At 30.2% G+C, this 14,979-nt stretch overlaps 1 protein-coding gene across 1 annotated transcript; it reads right to left on the bottom strand.

The window, feature by feature from the left end:
- Positions 1-4,432: 4,432 nt before the first annotated feature.
- On the bottom strand, positions 4,433-6,899 carry LOC105786539 (transcription factor DIVARICATA). Its single transcript, XM_012613025.2, has 2 exons — positions 5,898-6,899; positions 4,433-5,116 (listed from the first exon to the last, which is right to left on the bottom strand). Exons 1-2 carry the CDS (start codon positions 6,323-6,325, stop codon positions 4,657-4,659), a joined length of 888 nt encoding a protein of 295 aa, XP_012468479.1. The 5' UTR covers positions 6,326-6,899; the 3' UTR covers positions 4,433-4,656.
- Positions 6,900-14,979: the final 8,080 nt, after the last annotated feature.

The raw sequence follows: 14,979 nt of genomic DNA, 5'->3' as shown, positions 1-14,979 counted from the left end.
ATGTCATTTTTATCTTGTACATTAGAGAGATTGACAAGCAGATCGTTCATTTTCCCATGAAAAGCATGACTTGAGAGCAATAATTAGTTCATTAAAGAACATTTCTGATGGTGCTTGGCAATGATCTTAGGATTAATTGGGTTGTAATTGGTGGTCGAAACGTTTACTTGCTAGTAAATCATTGTTTGGAACAAAATCTTGTAAATATGGTGTGATTATCGAATCGCATAATAAATTTCTTGAGTGCTTGTGCTTTTCTTTTGCTTGTTTCAAAAGTGTCATACACAATGTTACAACACTTCAATTAATACCACGAACAACATTTACGATAAACATATCTTTCGAATCTAAGTGCGGAATGACTCGAACTTGAACTGATCATTAAAAACTCAAAGTAATCCAAGCCCATAATAACATTACTCGAAAACATAAATTTATTCAACTATTTAATCCCAAAATAGCTCGAATTCGAAATGATTTAAACTTGAAATTAATCCAAATTAACTTCAACAGAAACCACCCAATTCAGTCCATCCAATTACCAAGTTCAATTTACATACATCCAAGTGATTCTGAAGGACCAAACAGGATGTTTCTTCACATTGAAGTAATGTTTATGTTAAAAAAACAAAGTCACGTCAACCTTTTTTTTCAGGTTCCTGTTGGAATTATATCAGTGTCATTGTACATGTCTTTAAGACAAAAGCTACAGGTATTTGTATCAATCGTCGACAACAACAACTTGGTGAAACACCATGGTTCGGAGTTCGCCTGTTTACTCCCACTAATTTCGCTTTTGATTGATGTTTGAAAAACTTTACAGAAAAAAAAGGCAAAAAAGAATAAATTTTGAAGTGACAAATGAATGTTTTGTTTTAATAATTACTTTTCAGCTCAACATGAAGCTGAATTGAAGTCCATTGAGGTACTCTCATAAGTTGAAGGATTCTATTGCTTGTCCTATGTTGCAGTAATGGAAAATTAGAACAGACATTTGAAGACGACATGTTGACAGGTTAATAGATGGATGCTCCAATGAACTGTTTATTAATTGATTTCATTGGTATCATGGTGGTTAAGTTGATGGTTATTGTTAGAATTTTGTGAAGAAAGCCGAGATAAAATTTAAAAATTTCGGTAGTTGAAATTAAAAATTGTGTTAAAAAGGCTTAAATTGAATTATTAATTTTTGAAAGAAGTCAAAAATATAAATTTTCTATTTAATTAGAGGGCTAAAAAGAAAAATTATTAAGTTTTAAGGACGGTCAAAGCCCCTGTTTGCCTCAATTGTTGTGTTTCGATTAATTCTTATTATTTGTTTCTAAAGCTACTTTAAGAAGGTTATCCTTACCATATAAACCCTACGACCGAGCAGATTGGATTGATTTTGGGACGATTCAAATTGGATCAAGTCAATTCAAATTTTAAAATTTTCAAAATAGATTTAAGTTTCGGTTTTATTTGTATCATTCAGGTTCGAGGTTCAAGTTTCCAAATATTTTTTGTTATAATTACTTTAGATTGAAGTCATTTCCACCTACATAGTTTGAGTCAATTTAGGTCAAATCGATTTGAATCGGTCTAATTGTGCCCTTAGTCTTTATATTTTTTCAAACTTTTGAAATTTAGTCACTTTACTTTTAATTCCAGAAATTCAATCCCTGTAATTGTCTGATTTAAAAATAAATTCAACTCACAAAACTATAAACCCCTTCTGTTAAATCAAACATTTAATTTTAAATTTTAAATTTTAATAATCAAGTAAATAGAGAAATTAAATTTCTAAAATAAAGTAAATAAAATAAAAAATCTAAAAATATAATTAAGACCCCTTTTGGATGGACGGTAGGTATGGTACAGTGAAATTTTTTACCTTATAATTACAATAATTAATCTCACCACCACCAATGTTTTTAATTTTATCGGGATTAAATTTGGGTCTAAATGAATGGCAGAAGACAACATGGTGAAAACGAAGAGATTGAGCTTTCAATTGGGTAGCCGACAGCTCCACTACACAAGTTTTCGAAATTATAAAATGAAAGGCAAGACAGGGAACAGAAAGTGCAAACTCACATCACCAAATGAAATCAAAACAAAACCACAGCTCATTGGTTCTGGTAATGAAATTTTATGGGGGTTTTTTTTCTCAACAACAACCACTTATTATTGGAATATAAATATATTAATTAATTGCAATAGCTGATGCAACATTGCAGGGTTCTTTGCATCTAATATGCATACATGCATGCGTGGGAAGAAGAAACCTTTATCACTTTTTGGACATAAAAACAAACATTATTTTATTTTTTTTACTTTCTGATTTAAGATTTAATTTCTTTCGATACAAAAATTCATGTCAATATTATATAAATTAATACATAATAGTAATACTCAGATAAATGAATGTATAAATTGTATGTTACGTGTATGTAATATGTCAAATATAAGTGTTGGGATTGACTCCTATAAACAACAAACAAGAAAATAGAAAAAATCGAACACACAGATATTTATTTGGAAAATCCTTAGTTAAGAGGATAAAAAACAACGGGCAAAGGAGATTTCACTAACGAGAAAATAATCTGAAAAGTACAAGCTGGAGATAATAATAAACAAAAAAAAACATTGAACCCCGAATACAAAGCCCTTCAACTAAAACACAAAATTCTCTTAAAGCTATTTCTCAATTGTGTTATGTTGTGATGTTGCATCAATCTTTCTAGGGTTACTAAGACCTTTTTATAGGCCAAATTCGGAGGTCAAATATGACTAAAACGTCCTAGATTAATCAGAGTTTAATTGGGAAAAAGAAGTCATATTGATTGTCAAAATGCAACTACAGAAGTTGGGAAATGTCGTCGATGCCACGTTCATCTTGGGGTTTCATCGCGTCGTGACGTCGGGCATGTTTTGGCCTTTCTTCAGTTGCTCGTAGATCGCCTTTCTAAGTGTCTGCAAAGAGTTCGATAAATACGAAGCACACCCCACAATAAGAATAAAAAGAAATTTAAGAGAAAAATGATGAATGTTGAAAGCATTCGTTAACTATTTAAACCAACTAATAAAATTGTAAATATTGAGGATCAAATTATACCAAATTAAAAAACAATAATTATATCTTAAATTTAAACATAAAAAAAAATTCATAACCATAATTTAACTTTTATTCCCCTTTCGATTTGGTACCTTTGGTCCTACTATGATGCCCCAAGGGGCATGGGAGGGGAGAATCCGAATTAAATTACAAGGTATTATTCGCTTCGATTTATTGAAATTTATAATCAATTTTTTTAAATAAAAAATATTTATTGGAATTATAAGGCATTAGAATAAAGTGGCCAAATTGCATTTCCTATACAAATTGCAGAAAGAAAAAGTGATATTTTTTTTTTAAAGGAGGAAAGTGGACAGTTTTGTCATTAATGGAAAAAGAAAAAGTTTTGTATTTTTACATATTGCTCCATGTTGGCCTTAAATAGTTTTGTCCAGTGGGTGGGACCATAAAATTATTTGTGCATGGTGCAGCCAATATGGTGTCCACCAGTCTTTGTCATCAACAACAACAATATCAATTTAGTGACAAGCAACAAGCTCAAGCAGATGCAACAGTGTGGTTGTAATTTGGGTTACAAGTTGCATAATGATTCACGGGATGTCTTGGAGAGCACGATTCAAAGGCATTTGCACCAAGGCCGAATGCAAAAAAGAAAGTTATATTTGATTCTCTTTAAAAATTAATGATTCGATTCCGATCTTTCTTAAAAATATTTTTAGATCCGCTCTTGGTTTGCACTTAAATTTGTAAAGTATAACACCCTTTTGGCTGAGATGATTTACGTGCGTGTTACTTTCATGTAATCATCATTTTACTCGATACTTGTATATTTGTCGCACCTTCACTCTTAGGAAATTGGACGTTTCAAATTTCTATAAAACAAGAAATTCTATCTCAAATGATGCGGGATGGTTTGAAACTACTACTACTAATATATATGTGTAATATGTACGAAATTAAAATATAAAAGTAGTTTAAATTGTTATAGAAGGAAATTTAAATAGGTAAATGCATCGCATTAATAATATTAAATGCACTGCAATTGTTTATATAATATATATAAGTGGTAGTTTTCGAGTGTGTTTTTGTTGTGGTGTCTTGGTATTATAGATTCTGAGGTTGCACGAGAATTGTTTTATCTCTAACCTTTTGATTAGTTTACCCTCTTTGGGTTTGGTATATAACTTATTTCAAATATGTAAGAATAATTTAGTCGGGTTTAAATGTATGGATATCATATCAACATTCTAACCAAAATAATTAAGGTTCAGATTTGAATATAGTAGTGGGACCAAAACCATAATTTGACCAAAAGGCTTGTGGCTATTAAGGCAAAATATCCAACAAAGGCACAATCAATCTAATAATAACTGGTGACAATAAAGACATTAATAAATGCCCCAAGCTTCATGTAATAAGCTTTCTTTTTATGGTTCAATGATGCATAATTTCAATGATAATCACATAAACCATTTAAGTGATCTCTCATTACAGTGATTGATAAATATGGGACTAAATTGCATCTTCAACATATACACATGTGGCATTGATCAAAGCTAGCTGATACAAAGGCTTTTGATTGATTAGTCGATGAAGATCTACGGACGTTGCATCGACTGGAAAAGAGCGTTGTACGATCCGAATTGAGGTCCATATGAAGAAATCATCCCACAGTAAGGTGAGAGGAGTGCATTGCCGCTGCTCGTCTGGTCGAAAACGATAGCTGCTCCTTCATTCCGTTGGTTCCACTCGAAATCGAGGATTTCTTTAGCAACACTGGCTGGTTTCGGTTGTTGTTGTGGTTGCATGACTGTGGAAGAATTACTTGGAGACAAAGGCTTGCTTTGATCGGGTGAAGAAGAGATGGTATCGGGGATGTTAACCGTCGTGATATCATGGATACTCGACCTTCTCTTATCTTTCCCTCCGGTTACTTGCCTGATGAAGTATTTTTGAGCATGACTCGCCACTTGAGTCGGTGTTCTCGTCGTCACGAAATTCCGTGAAATGTTTCTCCAATCACCTTTGCCATACTTTTTAAGCCCCATTAGAAATTGCCTGTCATGGATAACCAAATAAAACCATCATCGCCTGCTAGACAAAAAGGTCATCCCACAAAACCAAACAACTGATAAAAGTACCATAGAGGCCCCCGTTCTAAAACTCAGATTGCATTTTGCTCCTTTTTAAAGGCGCAAATTAGCCCTTGAACATTAGATCAAAGAGCAAATTGGTCCTTCCTGTTAAAAATTCCATCCATTTCTTGCTCTTTGATCTAATATATAGAGACTAATTTGCCCATTTATTGAGTGGAAGGGACAAAATACAATCCAACTTTGACCCAAACAACCTATAGGGTGTCTCTACAAACAACATTTTTCCAAGATTTATAACAATTCCAAGGATCAAAAAGAACATTCCCATTACTACAATATGTTTCAAGTATGGTAAGAGTTGTCCATCGATCAAATCCGATCAATCTCAACTAAAGACTTGAACATAAACCTTTTGCGAGTCCACCATCAACAAAGAACTACCCTGACAACCTTAAACACTACAAATTCCAAATGTTAAAAACCAAACATAACAATTTCAAGGATCAAACAAGACATTCCCATTACTACAATATGTTTCAAATATCCAAATTATCAATCCTTTTAACGAATCAAATTCGAGATCAATGTCAACTAAAGACTTGAACATAAACCTTTTGCCATTCCACTACCATGACAGCCTTAAACACTGCAAATTCCACATAATAAAACCAAACATAACTTAATATCCTAAATCCAACCATAATTACAAGACATAAATGAACAACAAAGACAAGGAAATTTACCTGTGTTCTTCTTCAGTCCATGGAACACCTTTCTTCCTTTCTTGATCAGGTCTAATCCCAGTCCCTCTTTTACCACCAGGTGTATAATAATAATTTCTAAACCCATCAAACACTTGACCATCATTAACCCATTCCAACGTAAAAGAATCACTACTATAACCAGGGATTGGGATCAAACCAGCTTCTATATCACTAACATCTTCTTCTAATTCCCTGTATTGTTTGATAACATCACCAACTGTTTTACCAGGAATCATGGCAGCTACCTTAAACCATCTATCAGGTGTGTCTTTATCATACAAAGCTAAAGCATTTTCAAAACACTTGTTCTCTTGTGGTGTCCATTTAGTACCTTTACTCTCTTGGAACAACCAATTTGATGTCTGTAAAAAAGAAGCTGGTGAAAGGATTTCAAGTCCCCTATTCATTGTTCTTTGCCAAAGATGATTTGCCCCTAAAAATAAAAGCTCTGCTTTTTTTCTCCCTCTTGTTCAAAGAGAGAGAAAATCCAAGAAAAAAAATTGCAGAGAAATGGTTGTTTTGTTAACTTTTAAATCATTCAAGCATTAATGGAATCCATGAAGGAATCTCTTTAAAAGAACCTCAAGTTCCAAAATCCAAGGAAAAATCAGATCTTGATGAAAAGAAAAACCTAGATATACATAAAAAGATCCAAAATCCAACTAAAACACTGAATTAAAACACTGAAAAATCAATATATAGATCAAAATTCAAAAACCCAAAATCATTACAACATCAAAAATCAGTGAAAATCCAAGAAAAGGGAGCAACTTTGAGAAATTGTTAGCTCTTTTATAAAGCAAAAAAGCAAAAGCAAAGAGAGCAAGAGAGAATGAATGCTTATATAATAATGTATGAAACAGGGGAATTAGAAGAAAGTAAAAAAGCAAAGCAGAAAAAGAAAGGGAAAGGGTCAAAGCTGCTAAGTTGTGATTGGTGAAAATGGAGATTGTGGGCGCCTATAGGTGCTTATGCTTGAGCTAAAGCAAAGTTCTATTCGTAAATTATATATATATAGAAAGTGATTGCATTAAAGAGAAAATGAAAGGGACAATGAGCAATATAAAATCAATAAGTGAATGAAAGGAACTAAAGTGGGTGGTGATTATGGGGGTTTTTCTAGTCATTTTAGCTTTGAAGAAGAAAAAAAAGAAGGTGGTAAATTCACTACTACTCACTTAATTATTATTGAATTTTTTTTGTCATCTAACAATGAAAAATTATAAATTAGTCACGTAATTATTCAATTTTGTCTGGTGACAACTTTTAAAACTTGGCATAATAGTAACTTTAACCCTCAGCATTTATAAATTATGTCAAATTAGTCTTGATTCTAAAAAATAATCCTCAACATTTATGTACTTGAGTAATTTGATTTTTTGTGTAGTCTTGATTTTCTTTGTGACATTAAGGTTAATTTTTAAATAAAGAGAAAAGATAAAATTAGTATATTAGATTTTTGGGTGCTTCCAATTTTTTGTATATTTTCACTCAAATTTAGCTTTTTAAGTGAAAGGATCACAAAGATTAAATTGCACCACGTGTAAATATTGAGGATTAAATTTTTTAGAATCAAGACTAAATTAACCTAATGTATAAATATTGAGAGTTAAAGTTACTATTATGTCAATTTTAAAAGTCGTCACTGTTAGTCGGCCAGTGACAAGAAAAGACAAGATTAAACAGTTGGATATCCATTTTGTAAATTTTTATAATTTGGTGACTGAAAAGGAAATTTACTAATTGTTGAATAATCGTTTTATAAATTTTCATAGTTAAATGATCAAATATAAATTTATTAATAGTTGAGGTACTACTAAAGTAATTTACCAAGAAAAAAAAGGAACAACCTTGACAATGGCGATGGTCGATGGATGTTGATGACATTTAGTTGTGGCACGTGAGATGTTTGTCTTTTTATCATCGATTTTTGATACTGAGGTTTCTGTAATTTCTATTTCAAAAGCTTTGGTTTTTTCCTTCATAGATTTTTGTAAGAAAAAATCTTATCTTTTTTCTTATTAGAAAAAATGGATTGATTCGAAAATTTAATTATATGAATTGAATTGGAAATTTAAAAAGTTGTTTTTAATTTTTTGAGATTAATTTTATCAATTATCCTTAAACCGCTACCCGAATTTTAAATTTATCTTTAAATTTCAAGATGTTCTAACTGACTCTTGAAAGTATCAATACAGTAACAATCAAGTTTTTCTATCAACTTAGCTATCAATTTGTTCGGATACGACATAAAGCATATTTAAAACAGGTAAAGTAACATTTAGTCCATGAACTTCGCAACTGTTCTCAACTTAGTCTCTGATTTTTTTTTTCCAGATTAGTCATAAAACTTGACAAATTTCTCCTGTTTTGGTCAATGTGATAATATGACATTCTGATATTGCAGCACATCATCACATAAAAAAATATAAATTTTTTTATAAAAATTATGTAATAATGTGATATAGTTTTTTTCTAAGAAAAGTTCAGAGACCAAGTTGAGACAAGTTGTCAAGTTCAAGGCTTAAATATTGCTTTATTCTAATTTTAAACACATATATATAATTATTACACGGTCAACTTGAATCTGACGTGTAAAAAAAGTAGACAATGTCAATCAAATTTAAGAGGGCAATTTCTTTTTACCCAAGCTATCAGTAATATAGATATACACGTGTTTATATTTTAATCTACGTATTTATCTAAGCTAATGGCTAGGCTGACGGAAGAGCCTAATTGATACAATAATGAAGCTTTAAGAATTTAATTAAAACATTTTGAAGTTTAAGGACCAATTTAAAATTTGGACCATAGTTTGAAGATATTTGATGAAATTAACCTTTTATTGTTGATTATAGAATTGAAGGAGCCACCATTGATTTGACCAAGGTTTGCAAATTTCTAATTAATATCCATTTAGTCAAACTCATATTTATTGCTTTTAGATCATATTTACTCAACAGATCTAGTTAATTAATGTTCACATTTATTAAAGATTTTTTAATCATTTTCCAATTTCTTTTATTAAATTCAAGGAAATAATAAAGTTAAAATATGAATTCCTATATTTAGAATTTATCTTTTAATTTTTATTTCAAGGTATTTAGTCTTTCTATTTTTCGTATTTAAAATACAAATTTAACTATTAACACGATTATAATTTTATTGTTAATTAAATTAAAGTTCATTGTAACGTCATTTTTTGCTATATAACTTTCAAGTAACGAATTTAACAGAATAGTTTTAACAATATTAACAATTGAACTTAAATTTTAAATTTTTAAAAATAAAAGTAGATGGACTAAGGGTGAGTTTGGATGTGCGATTGGGTACAGTGCGGTGCGTTTAGTTTACTTTTTGTCTCACGCTACAGTGTCGCTACTGTATCTAATCTGACCGCCACCGTAGGTAAACACACCGTCCATCCAAACTCACCCTAAATCATCTTGAACTCTCAAAGCCCCCACTAATCATTGGAAGAAATTAGCCATATTCATCTTCTACTTCTAAAACTGTTAAATTATTTCTGCAAGAAGTACCAAAAAAATAAAAGCAAAATTGATAAAAAAGTATAAAAGCGAATGATTATATAAATTTATAAAGTGTCACACCGTTGTTCCATTATTCATTTAATGATTGGGTGATAAAAAAACAATATCGAAAATATTGGTAACTAAATTGTAACTTTTTCAGTTAAATGGCCAAAAGAAAATTAGCATAATTAAGTTACTACTGATGCAATTTAGAATAAATTTTTTCATTAAAATTATATCACTAATTATTGGCTAAACTATTACCATACCTCAATTTCTAATATCTTTAAAAGTAAAACCTATGAAGTATGTTTATGAAAAGCATGAACAATTGCAATTCTATTAAATTATTGTGCCTACATATATATATATATATATATATATATATATAGGTGTGAAAAATAGTAGAACCTAAAGCTTTCAATTTTTTGACCTAAAATGCCAAATCTAAATAACCAAACTTAGAGACCTAAAAGTAAATCATATTAATACTAGAATGATCAAATTAGTAATAATGTCAAAAATAAATGTGCTAAATAATCAATTTATTCAATTATGAGAATATAAATTTTAAATATTTGAATTGAGTTTTATTTATTATATAAATTAGTTAAGATTTAATATAATATAAAATCGGGTAATAGTATCATTGAGGCCTTTATATTAAGAATTAGGTTGCATTTTGTCCCATTTACTCAAAAAGCGGGTAATTTAGTTCATGTATGTTAAATCAAAAAGTAAATTGGTCTTTTTTATTATTAAAAATCTCATCGCTTTCTCTGTTGAAAATGAGAAAATGAAAATTATTATCTTGGATTTTTGGATCTTTTCGATCAAATTTAATCGATAAAATTTTTAGCTTTTAGGTCATAAGTAGAAGCAAAATTACAAAAAAGATCAGATTAAATAATGCTTAAATGTTGTGGGGTTAATTTTTTAGAATCAAAACTAAATTGACATAATGTATAAATGTTGAGGACTAAAGTTACTATTATACTAAATGTAAAAGTTGACAAGTTATCTTTCCGTTAGTAATTTAACCGTCGGTGATTAAAAAAATACAAAATTGAATAGTTGAGTTACCATTCCGTAACTTTTCATAATTGAGTAACCAAAAAATTACTAGTAGTTGAATAACTACCGATATAATTTATCCTTTAAAACAATAAAACTTAGGGTGGGTTTGGATGGGCGACTGGGTGCAGTGCGGTGCGTTTAGCTTACTTATTGTCTCACGCTACAGTATCACTACATATCTAATCTCACCGCCACCGCTATTTTTACACTAGCCGCAGGTAAACGCACCGCCCATCCAAACTCACCCTTAAATACATATCCAACAAATCTATAAATTTTTATCCTATGATTTGTACTATTTTTGAAATCCAAATCCGAATTTTCAAAAGGGTACCCTAATAGAATCACACCAACTTTTTATTGCCCAACTAAAAAATATATAAAAATAATTTCAAAAGCTATAGAGTTAAATATAGTAATTTGTGAAGTTATTGGGTTAGTGAACATGGAACCACTTTAAAAGCAAAATAAAATAAAATCTATAATAATTATTAGGCCTCACTATTATAAAAAAGGAACTGCCTTTTAAAAAGAGTATTGATAACTTTTTAAAAATAATAATTTTAATCCGAATTAGTCACTTAATTATAATAAAAATAAATTCGAAAAAGAAAACCAAAATTAAAATCTCTGAAAAAAAATTTAACGAAGGTTCTCTCTTGCGAACCTCGTGTGTACTTCTGATGATCAGGTTGTTCATCACTTCAAGTATGGCTTGGGTTCGAATCGCACTAATCGCGTTGCTGTTAATGTACGCTAATATTGTCATTACTTGAAAACTAAATCCAAAATATGGACAATAGGGGTTAGGTAGGAAAATATATATTAAAAAAAGAGAGAAAAAGTTCACTTTTATATCATAAAATAAATTTGGACTATTTTGAATATAATTTAATTTTGAAGGTATGAATTAAAAATAAGAAAGGTGGGGCATAAAGTTTGGTAAATTGGTATTTATTTCTCTATTATTCCCTATTTTTATTCAATTACAGCCTATTTATTTGACTAATATTTTTTTCCAAATTAATATTAATTTAAATCAGTATTATTTATTTAGGTCAAAACATCCTAATCCTTGTATTCTTTTGATTTTGAAATTTAATCCTTCTGTTTTTAATTTCGGGAATTTAGTCCTATTCGTCTTATTTTAAAAAACAATAGCTTATAGTTAAATTTGAAGGAGTAAATGGACTTAATTTCAAATTTGAGAAGAACATAGGGAGTGGGGGACACAATTAAACTTTATATTATAAAATAATCCCCAAAGTTATTTGTCTTCCACTTAGGCCTTCTTAAGTTGTTTGGGAAAATGATAATGACTGCTTAAACAAATGTACGACCCTTTCTATTTATAGAAAGATTCCTTTTCTTTATTAAAATAAATATTCTACCTATTTTTGGCATGCTAACTTATATGCCTTACTTTTTATATCTTTAATTTATTTATTTATTAATAACAATAAATTAATGTTTAAAATATTAATTAATATTCATTGAGTGCATTGCCTTACCACATGTGGTTATCTGCCAAAAGCAAAATTTAATACACGCCTTCAACAATGGGTTGGTGGGTCCACTAAGCAGCTCACATCTATACACCATTCTTGTTTAATTATTTGTATTTTCAAATCCTATAATACTTTTTTAAAATTTTGGGTTTATATCAATTGAGTACTGGCTTGGTTGGTATTGACATTGTTGCCTATGTAAGAAGACAATGGTTCGAGTGCGGGTAATTTTAGACAAATGTATTTGATAGCTCCGACTAAATTCAAGTGCAGCTTTACCATTGTATTAACATGTAATTTCATAAAAATTTAAGAGTTAAATGACAAATCTACCATTTTTGAGGAGGTCAAAGCCACAACTCGCTCTTGTCTTTGTCTCTACTAAAACCCGATACCTTAAAGCTATTGTTAAATACCTGTTTGGCACGGATTTGAACCGTACTATCCCATCTCCACTCTCAATATTGTATTAAAAAAAGGTTATTATTGTTATTATTAAAGGGCAAGAAAGGGTTTCATTATTTCAACCATAGCATTTCTAGAAGAATTTATTATAAATTAATACCCATTGATGATCATAAAGATTTTAAAATTTAGATAATATATATTTTATAAATGTAGAAAACATTCTTAGTTATTTTACTTCTACATCACTATTTTTACTATTCTTTTATTGATTTACGTATCGCAGAATATATATATATATCTGAGTATAAGTTTCGATGTTTTAATAATTCACATTATCTTGCATGTATTTCTTTCAACAAAGTTTGACCTTATCAACAAACATACAATGCGTCTACACCTTTTGGAGATGTTATTGAGTTTGAAAGATAATGAAATGGATTTAAGAGATTATGATCTACAAAAACTAAGTGAGATATGAGAATCTCAAAGCTTATGCTTTGGGACGCTCTCTTAGTTGAACTCGAGAGAATGAGATTTACAAGAATAAACAAACCATGGGAGTGCCGGATCTTGTTCTTCAAAACACTCTTCAAGGTTCAAGTTTGAGAGATAAGGCCCCAAAGAGACTAAAAGTGATGATCAATGAGAATGAATCTTTGCGAGATAGTTATCTTCATTTGTAGCCAAACCCATCCTTCATCCTTTTTTTGCTATTCCCAAGCTGTTGCCTTGTATGAAAGTGCATGATCTTCACCTGATTGGTTGAGATGCCCTTGTTTGATTGGGGTCATGTCTAAACACTCTATGTTTGTTGGCTTTGTCTTCTGCCTATTTTAGATACTTGTCAATTCATGATGCTTGTCTTGTAGTTGAGGGTGGGCTCTTTGGACAAATGTTACCAAAAGCCAAAGCCAAAAATTTTAGTTCAAGTTATGGTATTAATCATTCTACAATGCTTTATTTTATTGATTAATTTTAGTTTTTATTTATTTAATTGAATAGTTTTAATCTCTTGATGAGTCATCAGATTTTGTTGGTCACCCCATTGATCAGTTTGGTTCGTGTTCTTTCTGACATGGATGGTTAAAGTAGAGAGAAAGAAAATTTTCTGATGAAAGAGGTAATCCCATGGAGTGATTGGAGAGCAAACCCCCCTAAAAAGGGTTTTTGGATATGTATATAAGGGGGGTTTGGGTCGGATTCTGGATCACCAGAACAGGTTGGACTTCAGGTTGAGTTATTATATATTTTATTATAATTCTAAATAGGGTTTTTGGTATGTATATAAGGGGATTTTTGGGTCGAATTCCAGATTACCAGAGTAGGTTGGACTTCAGATTGGGTTATGATATGTTTTATTATAATTCTATAACATCTCTATACTTTTAAAATTTTAAAATTTCAATCGTTACCAAAACAGCAGCAGTTAAATTCTACTATTAGTCTTTTACTATTTGTAAAGTTGTAGATTTAATCCATGTTTTCCAATTTGAACATCTTTAATCTCGATATTTTTCGAATTTTAAAATTTTAATCTTAATGCAAACACCCATTTTTGTGAATAATAGGTGAAAATAACAAGTTGACATGACATTATGTATATGATAATATGTTTCTGCACAAAACTTGAAAATAATAGAACTTAATGAATTTAACAACTACATTTTCGCGAACATCATAAATTTATTTAGAATTTTTCAAAAGGGTCCCTCACTCTTAACAATGCCCCTTTATTATAACCAATCTGTTATTAAATTAAAAAATAAATATATTTATTGGGGTTGGGGGGAATCCTGCCCCGAGGCCAAATAGGTAGATTGGTCCCAAATCCATTGTTAATCGTAAATCAAGGATTGGTCCCCATTTCCTCGTTCAAACTATAAGGGCTGGTTTTTAATTATTTCTTACTGCAAAGCTCAATTATCCATGCTAATGCTAAAATTTATGTGCAATTAAATGTTGCCAACACAACAAGATTGTCTTGAATAAAAGTGAAAGTAATGTAAACTTGTTGATGGGGTTTTGTTTTTATTGGTTCTTAGGGCAAAAATTTTTAAAAAAAAATTGATGAAATTTATAAAAGTAGACAAACCTTTTTTTTTTTAATTGTTTTCTTTTTCAATTTAGAAATGCTACAGCTAAGTCTTTGAAAAGTTGAATAATTGAGGCTGATGGGAGGTCAGCATCAAAAGTCCCATCCTCATTTCCTCCCACTAAGGCAGGCACCATTCAAAAGCAGTCATCATTTTACTAATAATTCTTGGTAAAATTAGTGAAAAATGCCGTTTTTAAAAAAAAAATTAGTGATTAAATCGTTTTTACACGATTTAGGAAAATAAATCATCTTTGAAGAAAGAGGCCGATGTGACGAACTATAGAATTTTTGTAAAGTTCTTCCGTTATATTAATTTTATTTCGTAACATAATAATTCTCATAATTAGTTTGGTAGTCAAGGACTGTTCATTAGTAAAATCTATTTGGGTTTAAACTTTCAGGGAGCCAGTGGTAAGCCTTTATTTGAGTAGTTCCCTTTT

The sequence above is a fragment of the Gossypium raimondii genome, chromosome 1 (assembly GCF_025698545.1).
Source record: "Gossypium raimondii isolate GPD5lz chromosome 1, ASM2569854v1, whole genome shotgun sequence".
In the NCBI taxonomy this organism is placed as follows: Eukaryota; Viridiplantae; Streptophyta; class Magnoliopsida; order Malvales; family Malvaceae; genus Gossypium; species Gossypium raimondii.
Note: the sequence above shows the minus strand (reverse complement) of the source record. Positions and strands in the feature narration are given on the sequence as shown.